We start from the raw sequence: 21,237 nt of genomic DNA, 5'->3' as shown, positions 1-21,237 counted from the left end.
AAAAGGAAGCTCAGCTCAGCTGTAATCCCAGAAAATGAGGAGGCTGAAGCAGGAGGATCCCAAGTTCGAGGTCAGCCTGGGCAACTTCGTAAGACCTTCTCAAAACTAAAAAGGACAATGTAGCTTGTATAAAAGGGGATAGAACTCAGTAGTAAAGCACCCCTGGATTCAATCCCTGGTAGTACCAAAAATAAACAAAACAAAATAAAACTTCAAAAAATGGAAGCTCCTGCCACTTACTGGTGTGGCCTCAAGAAAGTGGCTTACCCTCTCTGAGTGTTAGTTTTCCTCATCTGTAAAGTGGGTGAATAATGGCATCTACTCCCCAGGGCTGTGGGATCCCCGGGCGGGCCTCCATTCATGCCCACGCTCGGCTTTCCTCACTGCACCGCCCCCCGCATCACCATCGAGTTTCTCCAACAGCGACCGCGGTCCAGGCTCCAGCCGCCCCGGGGGCCTCCGCTGAGAGGCGCCTGGATTGGCAGGCAGGGCTGCGGGCCCACCTTGGAGCGGTGCACCTCCCCGTCGTCGTCCTCCCCGCCCACGCCCAGGATCTTGCGGGTCTTCAGGCGGCTCACGAGGTCGGTCTGGCTGTGCTTCTTCATGAGGGGTGGAGGCTGCTTGGCCGCCATCGTGTCCTCGAGTGGCCTCTGCAGAGGGCTGCGGGAGAGACCTGGCCTCAGCCGCGGTTCCTGCGCCGCGTCCCGCGAGGCCACGCCCTGGGCCTGGGCAGAGGCAGCGTGGCCTCCGCTTGCCCGTCGGTACAGTGGGGCGGACGCTGCTCAGGCCCTTCCGCCTCTGGGAACTCGTCTGACCCGGTGGACACGGGAGGGCCTGGGCCGCGGAGGGCAGTCAGGCCGGGCAGCCGCTCTCCTGGGAGCCTGGGCCAGGGGCCGCCTGCCCCAGCCTGGGAGGGCTCCTGATTTCGGGGTCCTGGCCATGCTGGCTGCCCAGGCGATCGAGCTGCGCAGCCGGCCCCCCTGCGGGCTCTCCAGACAACCGCCTGCCAACCCCAGGACCCAAGCAAGGGGAGGGGCATACCAGGGGGCAGTGACCCCAGGGAAGACGGCGGCTGGCAGGGGCCCAGGCCTTGCCCCGCCCTGCCCCCAACGCCCCCTCCACGCCCACAGCCCCCACTCCAGCCGCCGGGGACACCCGCAGGTCTCCCCACCTCCTGGGAGCCAGGCGCTGTGCTGAGTCTGACCGTCAGAGATGAGCTGCGTCCTCCCCGGCAGCTGGCACTGTCCAAGCAGGAGACAGGAGTGTCCCTGAGGAAAGGGAAGAGCCCCAGGCTGGTCTCATGGTGGCCCTGGGCTCCTCAGACACAGCCACCAGCAAGACGGGCACTACTTACACCCATTCTGCAGAGGAGGAAACCAGAATGTTCCTCAGACCAGACTGACACCAGTTGCATCCCCGCTGGCCTCCCCGTGAGCCTGGGCGGCCACCCCTGGCAAGGCAAGGAAGCATAGAAGCCACCCATCCCTCCTCAGAGCACCCGCCGGCCAGCGCCATGTGTCCCCAAGCCAGTCTGGTCCTCTGAGCCCCAGCCAGGGCTGCAGGACAGGGCAGAAATGTCCCCAGGCTGCCCCCCACTCTGGGCCTGCGAGCTCTTAAAGGGAGCGCCCAAAGACGCGCCAGCAGTCCCCCAGGGCACAGGGAGGCCGTGGCTTCAGGCAGATAAGCAGGGACCCTGCGCCCGTCCATGGTCAGAGGGACAGCAGGGGGCAGTGCAGGGGTCGTTAGTGGGGTGATGTCTGGTCACACGGCCCCTGAGCCCTGCCTCAGGTCCTCGCCCACGGAATGGGGGTGTCTCCTTTGCCCCTTGTGCACGTGCCCCGGGGACCCTGAGAGTCGGAGCCCTGCAGAGGCACCTGCCACCACACGACACGGCCTGGTCACAGGGAGCCAGGGCCCCACCCAACCTCACTGCTCCTGCCAGGCCTCGGGCACTGTCCCCACGCCTCATCCCTGGCCACCACCGTCCCGTGAATCCACACGGAAGCTGTAACGGGCCGGCGTCCCTCCCACCGCCTGGCCTGGCTGCCCACAAGAGCCCGTGAGAGGCAGAGGGCAGAGCCTGGTCCCCAGCCCGTCCCTCATGGAAGGACGCGTCCCAGGTCGCCTGGCCCGGCCGCCCACTCGGCCCCCAGGTGCTCCCTTCATTTGAACGGACTTTTCTGTCGTGCGACTCTGTGGACTTGAGTCCACGGATAATCCACGGAGCTGCCGCCTCCAAGTCTGGACGCGGGGAGTGCCACCACCCCAAAACTCCCTCCCCAGCCACAGCCCGCACCCCGCTCCCGGCAGCAGGGTCTGTCCTCCACCACTGTCGCCTGGTCTGGTTTCCCCACTAGCTAAACACACACACGCGCACACACTCGCACACACACGTTCACGCACACGCACGCATGCACACACACGCACATTCACACGCACACACGCACATTCACACACGCACGCACTCACACTCGCACGCACACCTCACACACACATGCACACCTCACACACTCGCACGCACACCTCACACACGCACACACGCGCACACACACACGCACGCGGCAGCAGGGAGCACGTGACCTGGGGAGTCACACCGGCCCTGGGCATGGGGCCCTCTCCTGTCCCTGCAGAGCCAGCCACGCCCAGATGTGCCGTCTGCAGTCCATTCGCCACCGAGGCCATCGGGTCCCCCCCCCCGCCCCCCCGCCGTGTCCCTCCATCACAAACAGAGCCGCTGTCATGGCAGGCCCCGGGTTTGGGTGGGACCACACATTTTCATGTCCCTCAGGTGAGAGCCCAGCCGGGCGTGCTCAGCAGGGGCACGGCAGGGCTACGGTGACCTCTGGGACAGTGTCACCTGGCTGCCAGAGTGCCCTGACGTGTCCCCTGGCCAGCACGGGCGCTCCAGAGCCTCCGCGTCCCACACGCTGCTGCCATCGGTCTTGCCCTCCAGGTGGCCCCGGCATCCCAAGCTCCCTCTCACCAGTGAGGCAGGACCTGCTGCCCGACGCAATCCCGCCAAGCGAGCTGGCACCTGGGCCCCGGACCCCTCCCAGCGCATGGCACGGCACCCCAAGAGCACTCGTGGGGCCCACTCCGAGCCCGGCGGGGCGGGGGCCGCGACTCCCTGAGGAGCCCCACCTGCATGGGAGGGGCCCCCGCCAGCCCGGCTTGGGGCAAGCGACACGTCTCTGAGCCCCTGGATTCTCGTCTGTGAAATGGGAGCAACTACCCTACATTTTGCCTGTAGCTGGTCTGAGGAGACACAAAGCAATGCCACAAGGGCTTCATAAAGAGCCCCGAATGCCAAAGCTAGGGCCATGGCTAAGGGCTTCCTTGCTCAGGTCATTTTCCAGTCCCAGTCTATGCTTCTTAGCTGTGTGCCTAGGGGAAAGTTGCTTAACCTCTCTGTACCTCAGTCTCCCTCTCCATAGTTTGGAAAAGAAGGGGTCCTAAAAAAGACATCCAGTACCTTAAAATGGAGAGGGTACCTGCCCCCCTCCACCCAGGGCACCCCAGGCAAACACTGGCTTCAGGGTAGGCAGCCCTGTGAGTCTCAGCTGCGCTTCTCACCGGCTGGGTGGCGTTTGGCAAGTCACTACCACTCGCTGCTCAGACAGCTTCCCCCGTGAAGTGGGGTAATAAGAATGCCACCATGCCAGGTGCCTGTAATCCCAGTGGCTCAGGAGGCTGAGGCAGGAGGATCTCAAAGCCAGCCTCAGAAACTCAGGGAGGCCCAAGCAACTCAGTGAGACCCTGTCTCTAATAAAACACCAAAATAGGGCTGGGATGTGGCTCAGTGGTCAAGTGCCCCTGGGTTCAATCCCAGGTACCAAAAAAAACTGCCCTCCACGCTGCAGGGGAGAGGCTGGGCCGGCCTCCTCCTCCACCCGGCTGTGCAGGGAAAAGCCAGCGCCAGGCCCGGGGCCCACTGGGCCTGTGGCCCCGCCAGGCGCCTTTTGAAGCTGGGAACTTCCCCACGCCGCCTGGGGCTGGCCAAGGACAGGCCGGGCCTCCATCCACACGCAGCTGCCACAGAGGAGGGGGGCGCTTCCCCGCAACCAAGGTCCCCCCAGCCCCCCGCCACCGCCACCAAGCATCCACTGCTCCCTCGCCCCACGCGCCTCGCTCGTCAAGGCCACCGCTGCCTGGCCCCCTGCCAGGGGCTCCCCAGGGCCCAGTGTCCGCCCCTCCTGGCCACACCCCGCTTGTGCCTGCTCACTTCATGGCAGTTTGGTTCCCCAAAGGGAGCATGTGAAGCCCGGAAGGTTCTGTGCCCCAGTGAGCCTCTGGCTGGCCTGAGGCGCACAGTAGGTGCTCTGTCCACAGAGGCGGGAGGAGCTGCAGCCGGGACACTGGGCACTGCTGTGGCGGGGCGGAGGGCCTGAGGGCCAGGGCTCTGCTCCAGCCACACACTCGAGGCCCCGGCGAGCAATTGGCTCAGGGCAGGAGCGGAGCTTTGTCGTGAGGCAGAGCCGGGTTCCAGGCTGCCCAGTCCCTGCGGCTCCAGTGGCCCTGGGCAGGACACCGGCTCGCACGCCCCCACCTTACTCATGCTGCCCGCTCAAGGAGGGCTGGACCAGGACACCGGGCCTGGCGCTGCCCCTACCTCTGCGCTGGGCCAGGGTCGAAAGCGAGTGACCCAGGCAGGGATCTCTGTCACCCCTGTTCCCTGGGCCAGGACAGTGCCCACACTGGGGACTGAATTCAGGAGTGGGAGGGGCCGGGGTGCGGCTGGAGCAGGACCTGGCCACCCGCAGCGGCAGTCTCCGCAGCCGAGGCCGGGCTCCCTGTGGCCCCACCCGATCTCCTTTCCCCTGTGACCCAGGAGCCAGCGAAGGAATCTCCACATGACTCCCACTGGCAGCAACCAGAGCCCAGTGACGTCCCCAGAGTGTGAACCAGGCCAGGAAGAGAGGAATTTATCTGGGGACATGAGTGTCAACAGAGGATGACAGAGCGGGGGTGGGGAAGCATTTCCTTAATGACTGAGGAAACCAACTCTTTCTCTTCAGAGCTCTGTGATCTCAGGAAAATTACTTAACCTCTCTGTGCCTCCATGACCTCATCGGTGAAAGCTGATTACTGCTTCCACTCAGCTCACAGGTTCAAGATGCAGAATAATGAGAACACGCAGCCCAGGGGCCTGGCACCTGGTATGTGCCCCACAGAGGAGAGCAATTAATAATTAATGGGCGCCTGCCCGGCTCAGCCCTGGGCAGCAGATCAGATGGGCCCGGGCATCATTCCTATGCAGATCCTGGAGGACTTCCCCCAACTTCCCTGTGTCCTTCCCAGGAAGCCTGGTTTCCATAGAAACGGGTGGCCGGCAGAGCTGTCCCGACTGGCTTAAAAACCCTGAGGGGCTGGGGCGGGGGTGGGGAGAGGAAGGGACCCGGAACAGCCACCAGCGAGCGGCAGCTCAGCTCGGAGACGAGGGGAAGTCACTCTGCGGAGCTCCTCCACCGAGGAGCCACTTCCTTCCCTAAGCAGCTGGTTACAGCTGCAGTAACCGTCCCCCCATCTGTGGGAAGGGCGCTCCCCACAGCCGCAGGGCGGGTGGGAAGGGCACAGTCCAGATCAGGAGTTGATGATCCCCACCCAGCCCCATGCCAATGGTCCACTTCACCCCCGTTTCACAGACCAGAAACGAAGGCCAGAGCGACCTGTCCAAGTGTCCCTCGAGGGACGTGGCAGAGCTGGCCTTCAAACCGTTAACCACGAACGGTGCATTAATTAGACATCCTGAGAGGAGCGTATGTGCATGTATGTGTGCATGTGTGTACATGTGTGCGTGTGTACCTGTGTGTATGTGTACTGTGTGTGTGCATCTGTGTACCACATGCATGCACGTACACGTGTTTGCATGTGTGTAGTATGTGCATATACATGTGTTTGCATGTGTGTAATGTGCACCTGTGTGCACGCACGTACATCTGTTTGTGTGTGCTGCGTACGTGTACATGTATTTACATGTGTGTGCATGTGTGTGCTGTGTGTGTATGTGCATGTGTACTGTGTGTGCATGTGTACTGTGTGTGCACGTGTTTGCATGTGTACATGTGTTTGCGTGGGTACTGTGTGCATGCATGAACATCTGTTTGCATGTGTGTGCATGCATGTACTGTGTGTGCGTGTGCATGTGTGTACTGTGTGCGTGCATGTACATCTGTTTGCATGTGTGTGCATGTGTGTACTGTGTGTGCACGTGTTTGCGTGTGTACATGTGTTTGCGTGGGTACTGTGTGTGTGCATGTGTGCGTGTGTGTGAATGTGTGTGTGTACTGTGTGCGTGCACACGCGCATACGTGAGATGGTGGAGGAGGGGAGGAGGTTGGTGAGCTCCAACCCAGAACTGAGCTGCAAGCCACCTCACCCAGGGCACCTGTCCTTGAGCACCTGAGCTCCTCCTGGGGTCCAGCGTCTCTGGGGTTAAGACCTTGGACCCACAGCGGGACCTGGGAAGGGCCGCAACTTGGAGCCCATTGTTTTGTTATCACTGGGACAAAATAGCTGGAAATGGGGTCTGGGACGGGTGGCAGGCAGGGAGGGATGGAGCCTCGGCTCGCCACGGGGGTGTCCAGAGCCTGCGTCATCTGTGGCCCCTTCCCGGACAGCCAGCAGCCTGGGGCAAAATGGCCTCCGCTGGGCCTGGGCCCTGGGGTCCCCTGGGCACAGTGGCCCGCATCTCGAGTGCGATGCTGACCGTGAGGGAGGCTGCCCTGGGGTCCGTCACCAGAGGCAGAAGAGGTGGCACAGGAGGGGCTGTTACTGACACCAGCACAGCGGCCTCTGGGGTGCAGGTCTTTTGGGGGGTCCTCGGGGACATGGGCCAAGGGGGGAAGCTGCGGCGAGGCTACAGGGGGCTTATGCTGAGCGTCCCTCCCTGGGTCCCCGGAGAGCAGAGCGCTCTGAAGGCTGGTGAAGGCCGGGCCTGCCTCCCGGCCTCCTCCCAGGCAGACCAGCCAGCGGAGGGCGGAGCTGCTGACCTCTCGGGTCTCAGCGCCCCTGCTGGGCTCAGCGGCCAGGCTGCCCCGAATGGCCGGGCGAGGCGCGGAGGGGGCCTGATGTGCCCCTGCGGCAGGGCTCTGTCCCCCGACCGAGCCAGGAAGGGATCCCAGGCACCTCCAGGAACACGGCCGGGCGCTGGCAGTGCAGGGCTTCCCTGCCGCCAGGAGGCCGCGCCGTGCAGGCCAGGGCTCCGAGGCCCAGCTCAGCCAGGTCTGCTGCCCTGGGAGCCGGGCCTGTCTTGGGATTCAGTGTCCTTGTCCTCACGAGTGGGCAGGAGGTCTCCAGACCCCCCAAGGTCCTGGCGCCCGATTCCTGCCTCCCGCGGCCCCTCTCCCCCACCCGTCCCTCTGCGCCAGCCAGGCTCAGGCAGCCCTGCCCACCCCGCACCCCCAGCGCCTCGGGCCAGGTGGATGTCCTCGTCCACGGGTCCCTTCCCTTTCAAAGCCATGCAGTTTCCAGAAAGGCAGAGGAAAACCTCAGCTTTTGTTATAAACATGCCCAAAGTTTCAGGGGCAAAAAAACCAAAAACCATTCCCTGCTGGCCAGAGTGGCTGAGAGGGCAGGGCGGACAGGATCCCTGGGGACCTCGACCAGCTGCTGCTGTGTGGGAGGGAGGGCCAGCCCTCTGACGCCACCCTCCACCATGCAGAAGTCACCAAGAGGGCCTTTCCTGTCTCCACGGTCAGTGGCAAAGGGCAGGCCATGTGGAGAATTCCTGTCCTTTTCAATCCAGAGTGGGCCCACCTTTGCCGTGGCCTGGCGACCATGCCAGGGCCCTCCAGGCGGCTACCGCTGTCATTGGCACAGCTGGGCTTCCGGCTCCCATGGGGCCAGGGATCTGTGAGAACAAGAGCAGCTGGGCTACCCCCACCACCACCCGAGGCTGCCCAGGACCTTGGCCAGGAGAGGAGGGTGCAGAGGGGAGGAAGGGAGGGGCTTCCCTGGAGGGAGGGAGGGGCTTCCCTGGAGGGATGCTCTGCCGTATTGAGGCCTTTTTTTCAGAAGCAAGAGGTGATTTATATTCTGGGTCAGTTGACAGGGAGACCGTCCCCCTGCTTTTCCGGAACCACAGTCCAGGAATGAGTCTCCCCAACATCGAGGGTTGTAGCTTAGAAGTTAAAGGCGTAGGTCCCTCAAAGGCTGGTGCTGACATCCTGACCCTGCCATTCACTGGCTGCATGGTTTGGGTCAGGGACTCTGCCTCTCTGGACCTCAGTTTCCCCCTCTGTTAAATGGGTGTGGTAATGATACCTACCTCTCCCTGATGGGAAGAGGCACAAAGTCACCTGCAATAGGACAGTCTTGTAGAACAGACTTGATAATAATGTTGCTGTTGTCGTTTGGACTGGGAGACTCAATTTCTTCGCCTGTTTCTCCCTCAACCAAGCCAAACCAGCTTCAGAGATACCACGGGAGGGGGTGGCCACAGGGAAGTGACTTTCATGTATCATCTCTGAGCAACATTCCCTCATCTGCAAAAACGGGGGTGTGTTCCCACCCTTCGCAGCTGGCCTCGCCTCCTCTCTCCTCCCTGCCCCCTCATTCCACCCAGCTCTGGTTCCTGCCCCAGGCCCCTTGCACCAGCTGTGCCCTGCAGGAAGGACCTTTGCTCCCCACAGCTGCACAGCTCACTCCCTCAAAGCTTTAGCTCAAAAGTGAGCAGCCCCCTGGGGAGGCCTACCTGACCATGCAGGTCTGTGCCTATTTAAGATGGCAGTGCCACCCCCGCCTCAGCACCCCAGCACTCCTCATGATCCCCTCAGCTCCCAGTACGCTATAGACTCTCTTTATTAGTTATATGCCAGCCCCGCCCGTAAGTGTCAGCTCCCTTTTGAGAACAAGCAGCTTCCTTTTGTCCACAGTTGTTTGCCCAAGTGGCTGGAATTGCGCTGGGTTTTGCTTAATATGTAATTTTTGGCATAGTGTTTACAACGTGTGGCTCAGTAAAAGTGAAGAGCAACCCGTGTGAACCTGGGGTGCTGGGAATGCCCACCACCCACCCGGAGAGGCAGGACCCCCTCTAGCAGAGGGCGCTGGCCTTGGAGCCAGGACAGGGGCTGCGGGCAGGCAGGACTGGAGAGGCTGCAGGGTCCCCAGGGCAGGGCTCTGTAGGGAACAGGTGGGTCCCACTCCACGTTTGAAAATCTCGATGACTCGAACAGCCGTGGGCACAAAAGAAGACAGGCAGCTGGCTCTAAGACGCTGGGGCCAAAGGGGACATCAGGAGACAGCGTTCCATTTTACAGATGCAACACCAGAGACCTGGAGAACACTCTCCTGGACTGACTACCCGATTCCAAAAATCCCTGCTCAGCCTGGCTGCGCCTGCGACTACAAGCTAAGGGGTGAACAGTGCCCCCTCCTGGTCCTTCAACAAAGAGACCCCCGTGTCCCTGGGATCCTCGGGCTGCGGGTCCTGGCCCCCTGCTCACGGGCCACCAGAGATGAAGGTCCAGGGGGCTGCACAGTAGGGTGCGCCTCCTGCAGCCCCGGGGACTTCTCCCCACAGTCCGGCCCAGCCCAGAAAAGTTTTTCTAAAAGAAACCAAACAGGAAGTGCGGGTAGTGGGGCCGTGAGGCGGCCTTGGCCATCTGCGCCGGGCTTCGGAGAAGCCTCCGGGCTCCGGGCCTCCGCCGGGGTCCCGCCCACAGCCTCCAGGGCTCGCGCGGAGGAACCCGCTTCCCGGGGGCTGCCAGGAGGAGGCGGGAGCGCCCGATTGGGAGGGGACCAGGGAAGAGAGAGCAGAGGGACCCAAAGCGAGCGCCGGGCCCTGGGGGCGCACCGGGGGTGGGCACGCCGTTCCTGCCTTTCCTCCCGGGGGGTGGGTGCGAGTATTTTGCCCACCGGAGGGGCCCCGGCCCGCCGTGCTCTAGGCCACCGGCGCCACACCGCTCTCTTCTGGCTGATCGCGCGGCCTGGGGAGGTGCGGGGGCGTCGCTGACCACCTGCGCGCCTCTACCCACCTCTGAGCCGGGGCTTCGCCGCGGCCCGCGTTCCTCCCGCTGCTCTCCAGCCCCGGCACTGGGGTCTCGCCCGGCCTCGCCCCTGCCGCCTCCGATCTGTCGCTTGCCGCCCGGCTCCGCACCCCGCCTCCCACTTTCTGAGACCCGGGCTCTCTGGCAGCAGGGTGCCCCCGCCTCCTCCCGTCCACCCCCCGCCCCACACCAGAAGGTCGCGCCAGACTTGTGGGCAGCTGCAACCCCGCCACCAGCTCGGTCCGCAGCCCTGCGGGGGCGAAGATCGGGGAACCCGCAAGTTTGTACAGCGCACTCGTCGGGCCGGGGAACAAAGGCGGGAGGGGTGCGGTAGGCAGAGAAACGGAGGGGGAGGGGACAGAGCACCGTGCGCCGGGGACAGAGACCCCAGAGAGGGGCAAACTGCTGCGATTCTTTCTTGCTCCGAGGAAGAGGGCGCCAGCCGGAGACCCGGAGGCCCAGGTGACATAAACAGTCCGGGAGGAAGGAGGCGGCGGAGGCAGAAGCCGGGGGACAGGGAAACTGAGTCAGAGGAACGGGAGAGCGCGAAGGGGCGGCGGGACGGCGCCCGGCGGAGCCGGGGAGGGGACCCGCTGGGTCTCGGCCGAACCCGCAGGTGGCCGGCGGTCCCGGCACACGGCCGGCGCGCGCGGGTGCTGCTGCCCCCGGCGGTCCCTGCGGCCGCGGAGCCCCGCGGGCTGAGCTGCGCAGGCAGCGGCGGCGGCGGGCGGCGGACTTACGTGGCTAGCGCATGCTGGCGCCCGCGCGGCGCGGAGCTGGCGTGCCCGGGGACCTCCGGCCCTCACGCCTCACATCGCGCTGCCGCTCCGGGCGGCCAGGGCAGGGCAGGGCAGGGCAGGGCAGGGCCGGCTGGACTCCTGCGCCGCAGGCTTTGCCCGAGTCTTGGCGGTCCGCTCTGGTCCCTCCTCTAGTGCCGCTCACAAGCCAATGGCACGCCGTCCCCTCCCACGCGCCCGGCTGCCTCGCCCCCGAGGTGGCCGCCGGGGCGGGAGCAGAGGGGTTGGGGGACCGGGCCCCGGGCTCTCCAACCAAAGCTTTGCTGGAGATCGCCTGCGGGGGGCGCACCCTTGCCTGGGAGAAGGCGCCTGGCAAGGGAAATCCAGGATGGGGACACCCCCAGAGTGGCCCGCGCCGCCCAGGAGGACTTTGTTGGCAAGTTCTGAAGATTCTGAGGACAGCGCCCCTTTTCCGGGACTGCCAGCATCCCCGTGGATTGGCAGATCATCCTGTCTTGAATGGCCTCGCCTAGGCCGGGGTCTAAAATGGAAGGGACCGCTTTGTCTGGCAGCGACATCCAAGTGTGAGCACGCTCACCATTTCTGAGCTCCGGCTTGGGGCAGACGCCATGTGCTCACGGAGTTGCAAGTTTGGAATCATCTGCTTCTCACAACCGCCTCGAAATGATGAGCGGATACCAGTCGGTCCAGTTAGTCAACGTGAGTGGACGCTTAATCCCATTTTACAGAGGGTCGTGGGTCATGTTTGCTTCCAGCCTAGGCCCACCCTCTCTCCCCATGCTCGGTGTGACTTTGTTCTTCCCTCAACCCCCACCTTCCTCCTCCACCCTAAAATCCAACCCCAGGGATGCTGCTGGCAATTGTACTGTATCTGGGGCTCTGGGACGCTTTGGGGACACAGTTGTCAGAGCGTTTGTCTCTCTGCACTTGGCTTTGGGGGTGTGAGGTGAGGATCGCGGAGGCTCTCTGGGAACTTGCCAGCCTAAAGAACCAGGCCCTTGAGAGCAGGTGCGCCTCTGGCTCACTCTGGACCTTAGGGCCAGCACCTGCTCCCCGGCCACCCCATCTCACCTGCACCCTCCTGCTTAGAGAAACGCTGAGATTTTTTCTGACAGTGGCCACAGTGGGTCTGGAGGAGGGAAAAGGAAAGTCAGGCAGATGACATGCTCCATTTCACAAGGTAAGTAGGACAGCGGGAGGGAAGGGCTGCCCAGGCCTCTTGCTAGGTGGGCCTCCCGACTGGGTCTGAATCTTTCTGCACTAGTTCCTTAAAGGTCAGTCAAGCAGGCTCGGGAGCCAGACAGCTGGGCTTCAAACCCTGGCTCTGCCTTTTAGGGACAGTGTGCCCTGGGCAAGTAGGTTACCTGACCTCATGTCACATCTCCTCATCTGCAAAATGGGGGTGACCCACAGCAGGAAGCACCTCTGTTGGTTGTAGAGATTTCAAGTTAATAGGGCAGCTCGGGTTTATTGAGCGCGGGCGGTGCGCCAGGTGCTCAGGGCTGGTGTGCCACACAGAGCGGGCACTGGGCACAAGAGGCTGCGCCCTTTGCCAGGAAGTAAACAGAACAGTGCTTGGCTTATAGCACGCAGTGACTGTTCACTGTCCTGATCACCAAGGTAACTGAACTCTGATGGTCGTAGTGCCACCAACTCTGTTTGCAGCTAACACCTCACTGGTGGTAGTCAATGAGGAATGAATCGCTCAACAGGTGTGTGGCTCCAGGGGTGAGCTGGGGGGAGCACAGACCCAAGAGCCACCTGACTCGGGACCCTGTCCTGGTCATTGCCACAGCTCAGTGCCTTAACACAGCTGGAGGGAGCCGGGAGAGCAAGTTCCTCGTCCCTCCCTCTTCTGCTCTTCCGGCACGCAGGGCTCTGGGTTGCTTGTGTCCTAAGCTGGATCGCAGGTCGGGCGAGGCTGCGCTGCCATCGTTTGTGAAGGAGGGAGTCCTAACTGGGCCCTTCCTGTGTGCCTGGCAAGGTGCGGCATGCTGGGGCCCGTCCCTGTCCTTGGCGGGCTCCAGGCCTCCTGGGAGCCAGCCCAGGGTGGCAGGGGACACTGTCAGTTACAGCTGAAGCGATAGGGAGACCCACAGAAGGCACAGCTCCAAGGCCGCCCACAAACAACCCTGAAAGTGGGGAGCCCTCCTCCAGGGTCCCTTGCCAGCCCTGTGCTGGCTCTTGCTTGCACGCTGCTAGTGACAGGTGCTTACTACTGCTGGGAAAGCCTCTTGCCTATTAGAAGCAGCGTGCCCTGGCCCGGGCTCCCTCGGGCTGCCCTCGAAGGCCGCTTCCCTCGCTCCCGTGTGCTACTTTAAAGGCAAGTGCACGTGCGTCTAGCCCAGGACAGTCCTCGGGCTGCAGGGCTGCATGGTGCCCCAGGTGCGGGGTGTAGAAAGCTCACCTGGCAGGGTGGCAGTAACCAGGAGGCATCTGGTTATTTGCAGCGCAGGAGGAAGAACGTGAACTGAGGGAGGAGGGGTTGCGACTTCAGCTCTGCGCCTACCTGGCTACATGACCCTCCGCTGCCCCTGAAAAATGGAAACAGAACCGTCTGCCTCTCAGAGCTTGAGAGTCAAGTGAGGGATTCGATTAAAAGGTTTGCAAACTGGAAACGCTGATTCCTATTATTATCATGATTATTGTGACTCTTAACTGCGCTGAAAGGTTCTGAGAGCCCAGTAGAGTGGGGGTGGGGGTGGAGCCAGGAGGGCTGGCCGGAAGGTCCCTTACCAAGGGCTGAGGACCTGTCTGTTCCCTGGAGCGAAGGAGTTTTGACTGTGTCCCTGTGTCTGTGTTTGCCTGAGCAGGGGGGTCTAGCAGTGAGGGGCCGCCAGTGTCTGTCGCCAGAATCACTTACGGCCTGTGAATCCTGGAGGAAGAATGAGGGTGTAATCTGATTTCAAAGATACCTCAGTGCCACCCGGATCAGGAAGCAGCAGAAAGGCTGGGGTAGGGGCTGGGGCAGGGGCTGGGCCTGGCCTTCGGGCCCAGGACCTGAGGCCCAGTTTTCAACAATGAACACCCCGCCCTACCCTGGGGCTTGGGGACCTGCACTGGTGGAGACGTTGCTAGAGGCCTGTAGTGTTTGTGGCCAGGGATTTTGGAGCTGATAGCGGGATTCGAATCCTGCCTGTGGGACCCTCTCAGCCTGATTCCTCATCTGTAGAATGGGGATGACGGGATTTCCAGAAATCTCAGGGTCAGCGCCTGTGTCTTGGTCAGCTTTGCATCGCGGTGACCAAAACACCTGGCAAGAACAACTCAGAGGAGGGACAGTTTATTTGGGGCTCCTGGTATCAGAGGTCTCAGTCCATGGTCAGCTGACTCACTGTCCCGGGCAGAGGTGAGGCCCAGCATCACGGGAGAGTGAACTGGAGGGAGATGCTCAGCTCATGGTGCGGCAGGAAGGGGCCGCAGGGGGCATCCTCCAGGCAGGCCCGGCCACCCACCGCCTCTGCCCATCCCACCTGCCTCTGGTCGCCACCCATCAGGCCACTGAGAAGATCCCTGCTGTGCACACGCAGGGGTCCAGTGTGCCGTTCAGCAGGAGGGAGCCGGGCGGCTGTGCTCTGGGGACTGCGGAGGGCGGCTCTCGGGGAGGCCGGGCAGCAGGCGGGTGGCGGGCGCACGCTTCGGCCTGGCCCAGGCAGAAGGGGCCTCCCCGGGCCGGGAGCGGGCAGAGGGGCGGGGCTTTCTCAGCTCCTTCCGGTTCCCCTTCTGCTGTCCCCAGCTTCCTTCCTCAGTTGATGACCTCTGTGCTTTCCTCTCCAGCCCTGTGGTCCTGGGCTGGACGGGGCTTTGGGGGCCAGCAGAAATATCTGGAAGCTCAGGAAGCCCCAGACAGGCCTCCCCACAGGTCCTGCCTCCTCTCCCTCCTCCAGCGGGGAGACTGACCGGCCTCCTCCCCCAGCCCCCGCCCCCATGGCTGCCCTCCTCCTGTGACTCATCCCCTGTGCTGCTGGCATTGCTGCTGGGACCGGAAGTGTCAGGCAGTTCCTTACCTGTGAGAGAGAGCTGATCCGGAGGGGGCGGGAGCTAACAGGTCTCCCCAAAGGCAGAGTGGGTCAGCGCGGGGACCACAGACTGTGGTCAGCCCTGGCCTGCTTCCCACGCGGCAAGGCTCAGGGAGGCCGGGAAGATGGCACCTGGGAGTCAGACCATCCTGGGTTGAGGTTCAAGGTCCCAGCCCCCTGATAACCAGCTCTGTGACTGTAGGCGAGTTGCTCAGCCTCTCTGAGCCCCAATGTGTTCATCTGTCACATAGAGAGAGGCCAATGATGCAGAGGGCACTTGGGTTAAGTGAGATGTGCGTGTGAGGCCTGCGCTTGGGCCTGACTCGTGGTAAGTGCCCAATAAGATGGTCATTGACTCAGTGCTGAAGGAACAGGGGAGCTGGAAGGGAGCGGGCGCAGTGTGTGACTGTCTGTGGGAGCCACCCCCCAGCAGCAGTCTGAGGACCTACATTCCAAGCCCAGGATCGCTGCTGCCCGACCTCAGTCTGGATGGACTACAAGTGCCCCTGGGGGACACCTGACCATTCCACAAGACAAGCAGGAGCCGGAGGCTGGGCCCTGCTCCTCGAGTGGTGCTGAGGCCCAGCCAAGAGGAGTATCAGTGTGTGGCGAAGGAGGGTAGCAGGCACTGGACCCTCAGCTTGGGTGCCCCCTCCTCAGAATCCTGTCCTGGTAAAGTCCCCCACCAGTCACTCTGGGCTATGGGGACACGGTTATAGGCCTGAGCATCCATCTAGGGCTGTGGCGAGTCTCTCACCTGCTCCCTGCTCAGGAGGATGCGGGCCACCGGGGTACCAGGCCCAGGGGCTTTACCACTGAGCCTTTCCCATGAACCGGGCCCCAGCTAGTTCTTTAATCTTAAATCTGTCGTGGTCAGTGTCATTGCTGACACCATGTTATAGATGGGAAAGCCAAGGCCCCCTGAGTTACATGTGCCCAAGGTCACACGGTAAGTTCACTGGTGGTCTGGCCCAGAGCCCAGGTTGGCTCTGGCTCCAACACCAAGCAGGCCAGGGGTTGCCGATCCTTTTGCAAGGCAAAGCCACTTCTGCGGCACCCTCCCCAGTGCCGCCCAGACCCACGGGGACATCTGCCAGCAGATGCTTGTTTATAAATGGCTTTAGAGTCGTGTGCTTCTCCAAGCATGTTGGGGAGGGGGGCGGGGGAGTGCACGCTGGAAAAGCCAATTATCAGTCTCAGCTGAGAACAGAATCAGAGACTCTGGAGGGGGCGTGGCAGGGGCAGCGACCTGCGTCCCACGGAGCCAGCCAAGGGATTCTGGAATCAGCTGAAGTTGAGTCTGTATGATCTCATTTAAACCCACGCTTAGGTACTACCGGGCCCATTTGACAGGTAGGGCTAAGGTCAGATACCACCCTGGGGAAGGGGAAGGGCTGGGCGTGGAGCCCACAGCTCTGGGTTCCGGAATATTGCCCTTCGCCTTCCCCGACAGGCTGCTGGGCAAGGTGTGGGGGGAGGGGCGAGGAGGCGGGGAGGAGCCCACCTCCCTCCCTCCCGGGGCAGGGGCGGGCCGTGCCGGTCCCTCGGTCCCGGGCGCCCCAACCCAAATCTGCATGAAGCCAGCCCAGCCTGGCATTTTGAGCGATCGGTTTATTAATACTCCCGGGGCGCTGCCGAGGCGGAGCGCAGTAACAAAGGCGGCCTCGCCTCGCCGGCCTCGTTATGTAATTGCCAGGAGCCGGGCGCAGGCCGGGCGCCGTGGCGCGCTCACTAGCTGGGCTCCCGGCGGCAGAGGGAGCATCTGTCGGGAGCACCCGCCTCGTGCCCGATCGGCGACCTGAAGAGGGCCACCCCCTGTGGCCGAACGCAGCCCTCCGCCCCGGGAGGCAGATCTGCCCCAGGGACCCGAAGGCTGAGCCAGCCTCCCTTCCTGACCCACAGCGTCCCTCTGCCCCGACATCCCTCTGCGGTGGGGGAGGGGAGCAGCGCCTGGCACGCAGGACTCCTGGGTGCCAGGCGTCCCGGACTGTGTGTCCAACTCTCGACAACCTCTGTGAGGTGGTCCATTCTTCAGATGGGAAACTGAGGCCCATGGTTGACTTCGTGCGCGGAAGAGTTTAGTCCTGCAGCTCCTCAGCTCCAAAGCCCATGCTCTCTCCCGCCTTGGGTCTCACAAGGGGTCTTTGTAACCACCAGGGATCAGTTCGGGCCTCAGTTCCTCTGAACACCCTTGGCAGTTCAAGCCTCCTGGCCTCCGCTCAGGCTGGGCCCTCTGCCAGGCAGTCCTGCCCCGCCCCCAACCCTCTACTGCCAGGAAGCCTCAGGGTGCCCCTCGCAGCCCCAGGAGCACCTGGCTACAGCAGCCGCCAACTGTTCGCGGAAGCTTTTGTCATCTGTCTGCCCCCATCAGGCTACACGTCTGGGATGGGGGCTCAGCCTCCAGCTTATCTTTACCCAGAGCCCCAGCCCAGCCCCTTAGCCCACAGCATGGGCTGGCTTTGAGGTGAGGGACCAACCTCAGAGGGCTTAATGCTTGTTGGTCCTCACACTCTGGCGTAGGCTAGGGAGGTGGCACAGAGTCCCTGTCTGGCACACATGGAGGCCTTGGCTTGTGTCCCCAGCACAAAGGAAGAAAGAGAAAGGAAGAAAAAGGAAGGGAGGGAGGGAGGGAGGGAGGAAGCAAGGAAAAGGTGGGGGAGGGAAAGATTTCACAGACCTGCCTCTGGCTGTGTATTCCTAGCTGTGTGACCTTGAGTGACTTTTGTCCTCCTGGGCCCCTGTTTTCCCATTGGTCAAAGAGCCTCCTGATGTTGGTTAGTGTTTCCTGAGCACTTACTTTGTGCTGGGTGACTTCATGGACTCTGCACGCCAGCCCTGCGGAGGGGCCACTGACAGATCTCTCCATTCCATAGGTCAGTAACTCAGCTGATAAGGGGCAGAGCCTGGGTTTCCACTGTCTTCTGTTTCGCATGTCCCTTTTACAGGAGCATCATCTTTGCAGTGCTGGGACCCACACCTGGGGCCTTGCACATGTCAGGTGCCTTGCCACCGAGCCACCCCCCCCCCACCTCACAGGATTTTTTTTTTTTTTTTTTTTTTTTTTTTGGTACCTGGGATTGAACCCAGGGGTGCTTAACCACCGAGCCTCGTCCCAGCCCTTCTTATCTTTCATTTAGAGGCAGGGCCTCGCTAAGTTGCTGAGGCCGGCTTTGAACTTGCGCTCCTCCTGCCTCAGCCTCTTCACAGGATGCTTTGGGTAATTACCTGAGAAACAGTTAAGGGCCAGCAGGCAACAGTACCCCTTCGGCGTGAGGCTTCCCTTAGGTCTCCTTCTGCCTGCCCTTCGGGGCTCTTCCTGGGCTGCTCCTGGCCCGGGGCCTTCTGGGAGCCCTCTGCGGGGGGCTGAGGAAGGGGTGCGGGAGGCCTGGCGGAAGGAAGCGTCCCAGTGAACCAACGGCTCCGCCACGTCTCGGGAAGGGCTCGCCACGCACCTGCCATCCAGCCGCCGGGCTGCCCGTCACCCCAGGCTGTAAACTAAGGCCCACCTGGACTAGCAGCCCACATCCTGCAGCAGGGAAGGACAGCTGTCCCCAGGGCTCTCGGGTCAGCTGACCAGGACGGTGGAGACAGAAGGCGTCAGGGGAGAGGCAAGGCCTGGGGCAGGACTGCCCCGCTCTGAGCCTCGGCTTACCCAGCCCAACGCAGACCGATTGGCACCTTTCTGTTTCACCAGCTACGAAGAGCTGAGTGCTCTGAATATTATTATTATCATTGACCTTGCTATTGTTGAGTCCCCAAGGCTGATTTTCCCTTCCCGTTCCTCTCCAACGTGGCTGCTGCCATCTCCCCTCCCGGGGAGGCTGTCCCAGACCACTGAACCCCTGAGACCTGTCACTCATGGCTCCACCATCCAAGACTGCCTTTCCATTTCCAAAAGTGCCCATTTCTCTTATCTCCCTGCTCTGAAACACTTCCTTCTTGAGGATGGAGACTCTCTCTCACTTAGCACCAGATTGTTCGCGATTCACATTATATAAGCAGAGAGAGAGAGAAAGAAATGAGTGATCACTACTAAAAAATGATAGTGTATAGCAGGGCCACAGGCGCAGACAGAGTGGTGCAGTGCGCAGCCTGTGCAGCAGTACAATGCAGCCCCGGGGCACAGGCCACATAGATCTGTCGATTTGTTCTGCAAGATTTTGTAATGAACTTTAAATGTTTCCAGCTAAAACAACTGCAGCAATGGATGCATGTGTCCAGACTTCCAGAGATACAGAAAATCCATGGTTTTGCATCAGAGCTGTTCATAGTCTGGTGGAGAAGCTAGCCCCAGGTCCCCTCTTGTCCCTCTGTCCTGGTTTGGGGCCGTGCCCGTGCCCTGCCTGTTCCCTCTGCTGGATTCTCTTCCCATCACATCCCGCCTTCATCTGCGGGCTCTTGCCTGTGCCCTTCCTTCCTCAGCTGGAATCCTGTTTTCTCTGGAAACCCTTCCTGACCCCGCAGACCCCCTCAGCCCCTCACTGTGTCCAAGGTCCGGCCCAGGCAGCATTCCCAGGCACCCACAGGGCCCCCACGCTGGTCCTGTGACAGCTAAGTTCACTGAGTTCAGGAAGGTGGAGGGGTCCCTGGAGTACCCCCAGCCTGATTGGAACTGGGGGGGGGTGTCGCTCAACTTTGAACTCCCCCCACGCGCACCTGCTGCCGCCTCCCCGCCCCCACTCCGGCGACTCCCGGGGGCCAAGGCCACCTCGCAGATGGCGCTGGCCACAAAGCCCACGCCCCGCGCCTCCGCGCTGGGTCCGGCCCTCCCGCCCCCTCTCCTTTTCTTGTCTGCCGTCTGCCGGGCGACCCTCCCTCCCGCAGCCTGGAGAATGCGAACGGGGAAACAGGCCCGCACAGCCGGCAACAGGGACAAGCCACCAACTTAAGGTGTTAGGACTGCGAAGCCCTGAGGCCGGCGCTCCGGGACTCGCAGGCTCCCGCGCCGCATCCCGGGGCTCAATCGCGGAACCTCAGTGTCTGCGTCTGCGAAATGGGAGTGAGGCGTCAGAAGCAGTGGGAACCAGGTGGGAAGGGGCTCCCAGGAAGGACCGCCAGCAGCCGAGCTGAGAAGTTTCCTTCCTCTCCCAGGCCCGTCAGATCTCCCAGCTCCTGGAGGAAATGGGCCCGGCCCTGCTGATCACGGCTCATAAATACACCAGCAAAGAGCTCCGGTATCTTGAGGAACCTAACTGAGGGGGCTTTCCACACATCTGCCGATCAGATAGTGAAGAGGACATCAACCTGACTCCCCAGACTGACCATCACCCCGGAACCCCCTGTGAGACCACCCGAGGGACATCACTGCCCCGCACCAGCCCCTCGACGCCTTTCCTTTAAAAGAGGAGCAGGAGTCTGGAGATCACAGCTCGGTCTGGAGAGAGCCCAGCTCCCTGGAATGCACGTCCCTTGCTGCACCCCGAGGCGCCACTCTTGAGACAGCCCTGCCCTCTCTGGAATGTGCCAGCGTCCACTTTCCCAAAGACACCTCTGCGATGTCTGACTGGCAGAGCCGGAACCCTCTTCCCTGGGTCCGCCAGCAACCCTGCTGGTCCTGAGTCAGTTCCGCCTTCTCCCGGGAACTCCTTGGACCCCTCCCTAGAGCCTCCTCTGCTCCCATGAGAGAAGGAACAGAGCCCAGGGGAACTGACCACACGTCTCTCCTCCCATGATGCTCACTGGGGCTGGAAATCGGAGATTAAAGTGGCACACAGCCAGTGTGGGACTCTGTCAGGGACACATTTTTCCTGCAAAAGCCAATGGGAGAACATGGAGCCAGGGGTGCCCAAAGAGGCCCACAGCTCAGGGATCTCAGAGAAGGGTTCCTAGGGGTCCTGCATTTAACTGAGCTGGGAAGGGTGCATGGGAGCTATGGAAGGTGATAGAGTGATGGAAAGTCAGCTCTGGAAGAGAGACTAGCGACATAGTTCTGTCCCACACTCCCACTTACAGATGAGGAATCTGGAAAGCTTTGAAAGCTGACGGTAAGTGGTGTCACCCAAATGTACCTTGACTGTACCCTCTCCAGTGCTCATCCTGGGAAGGTCACAGGGAGGATAACTGCAGGGTGTCCAGGGCTGGCTGCCAGGCCAGCTCTGTGCTGAAGATCTCATGTGTATTGAGCTACTACCTTTCTTCTTGGTAGTAATCCTGTTAGGCAGGATAGGAAGGTAGGCCCCGTGTTGCTCTCCTAAGGTTCAGAGAAGTTCATTGATTTAACCAAGGACACACAGCTGGGCTGTCCTAGCCGCCACACACCCTTCTCCATTCTCCAGCACGGCCGACTCCAAGGGTCCTAAGAGGAGAATACGCCTGGGCTGCATCCCTGGATGAGCCGCCCTTCCCTCCGGGCCCTATCCTCTCTAAAGAGGTCGGAGAGGCCCTTTCCCAGACTGCTGGGGAGGGGAGCCCAGTCTTTCCTCCAAGATACCAGGTCGTCAAGGAGACAAGAGGCATAACATTTCAAATCTTCAG

General features: G+C 61.9%; 2 protein-coding genes across 7 annotated transcripts in view; one reads left to right on the top strand and one right to left on the bottom strand.

Annotated features, from left to right (window-relative positions):
* The window catches only part of Tp53i11 (tumor protein p53 inducible protein 11), a 15,636-nt gene extending 4,695 nt beyond the window's left edge, over window positions 1-10,941 (bottom strand). The window contains exons 1-3 of one of the 6 annotated variants that reach the window (XM_047516765.1): window positions 10,727-10,941; window positions 1,205-1,268; window positions 504-660 (exon numbers count right to left, since the gene is read on the bottom strand). In XM_047516765.1, coding sequence (XP_047372721.1) covers window positions 504-632 — 129 coding nt within the window. In that variant the 5' untranslated portion in view covers window positions 633-660; window positions 1,205-1,268; window positions 10,727-10,941. Of the gene's footprint in view, window positions 1-503; window positions 661-1,171; window positions 1,362-9,974; window positions 10,100-10,726 lie in introns of those variants that run through there. The other 5 variants (XM_047516764.1, XM_047516762.1, XM_047516767.1 and 2 more) reach the window with 5 other exon arrangements.
* On the top strand, window positions 6,636-21,237 carry LOC124959453 (putative cuticle collagen 80). Its single transcript, XM_047517908.1, has 3 exons — window positions 6,636-6,707; window positions 9,577-10,266; window positions 19,855-21,237. The coding sequence occupies exons 1-3, from the start codon at window positions 6,636-6,638 to the stop codon at window positions 19,957-19,959; spliced, it is 867 nt and encodes a 288-aa protein (XP_047373864.1). The 3' UTR covers window positions 19,960-21,237.

The sequence above is a fragment of the Sciurus carolinensis genome, chromosome 11, assembly GCF_902686445.1.
Source record: "Sciurus carolinensis chromosome 11, mSciCar1.2, whole genome shotgun sequence".
In the NCBI taxonomy this organism is placed as follows: Eukaryota; Metazoa; Chordata; class Mammalia; order Rodentia; family Sciuridae; genus Sciurus; species Sciurus carolinensis.
This window is presented reverse-complemented; position numbering and strand designations above follow the sequence as displayed.

What these genes read in the sequence shown, in the direction of transcription:
- LOC124959453 (XM_047517908.1), top strand. Translation starts at nt 6,636, where the DNA reads ATGGCCTCCGCTGGGCCTGGGCCCTGGGGTCCCCTGGGCACAGTGGCC. An exon ending in TCTCGAGTGCGATGCTGACC is followed by an intron (nt 6,708 to 9,576) that starts GTGAGGGAGGCT and finishes AAGTGCGGGTAG; the next exon opens with TGGGGCCGTGAGGCGGCCTT. An exon ending in GAAGATCGGGGAACCCGCAA is followed by an intron (nt 10,267 to 19,854) that starts GTTTGTACAGCG and finishes TTCCTCTCCCAG; the next exon opens with GCCCGTCAGATCTCCCAGCT.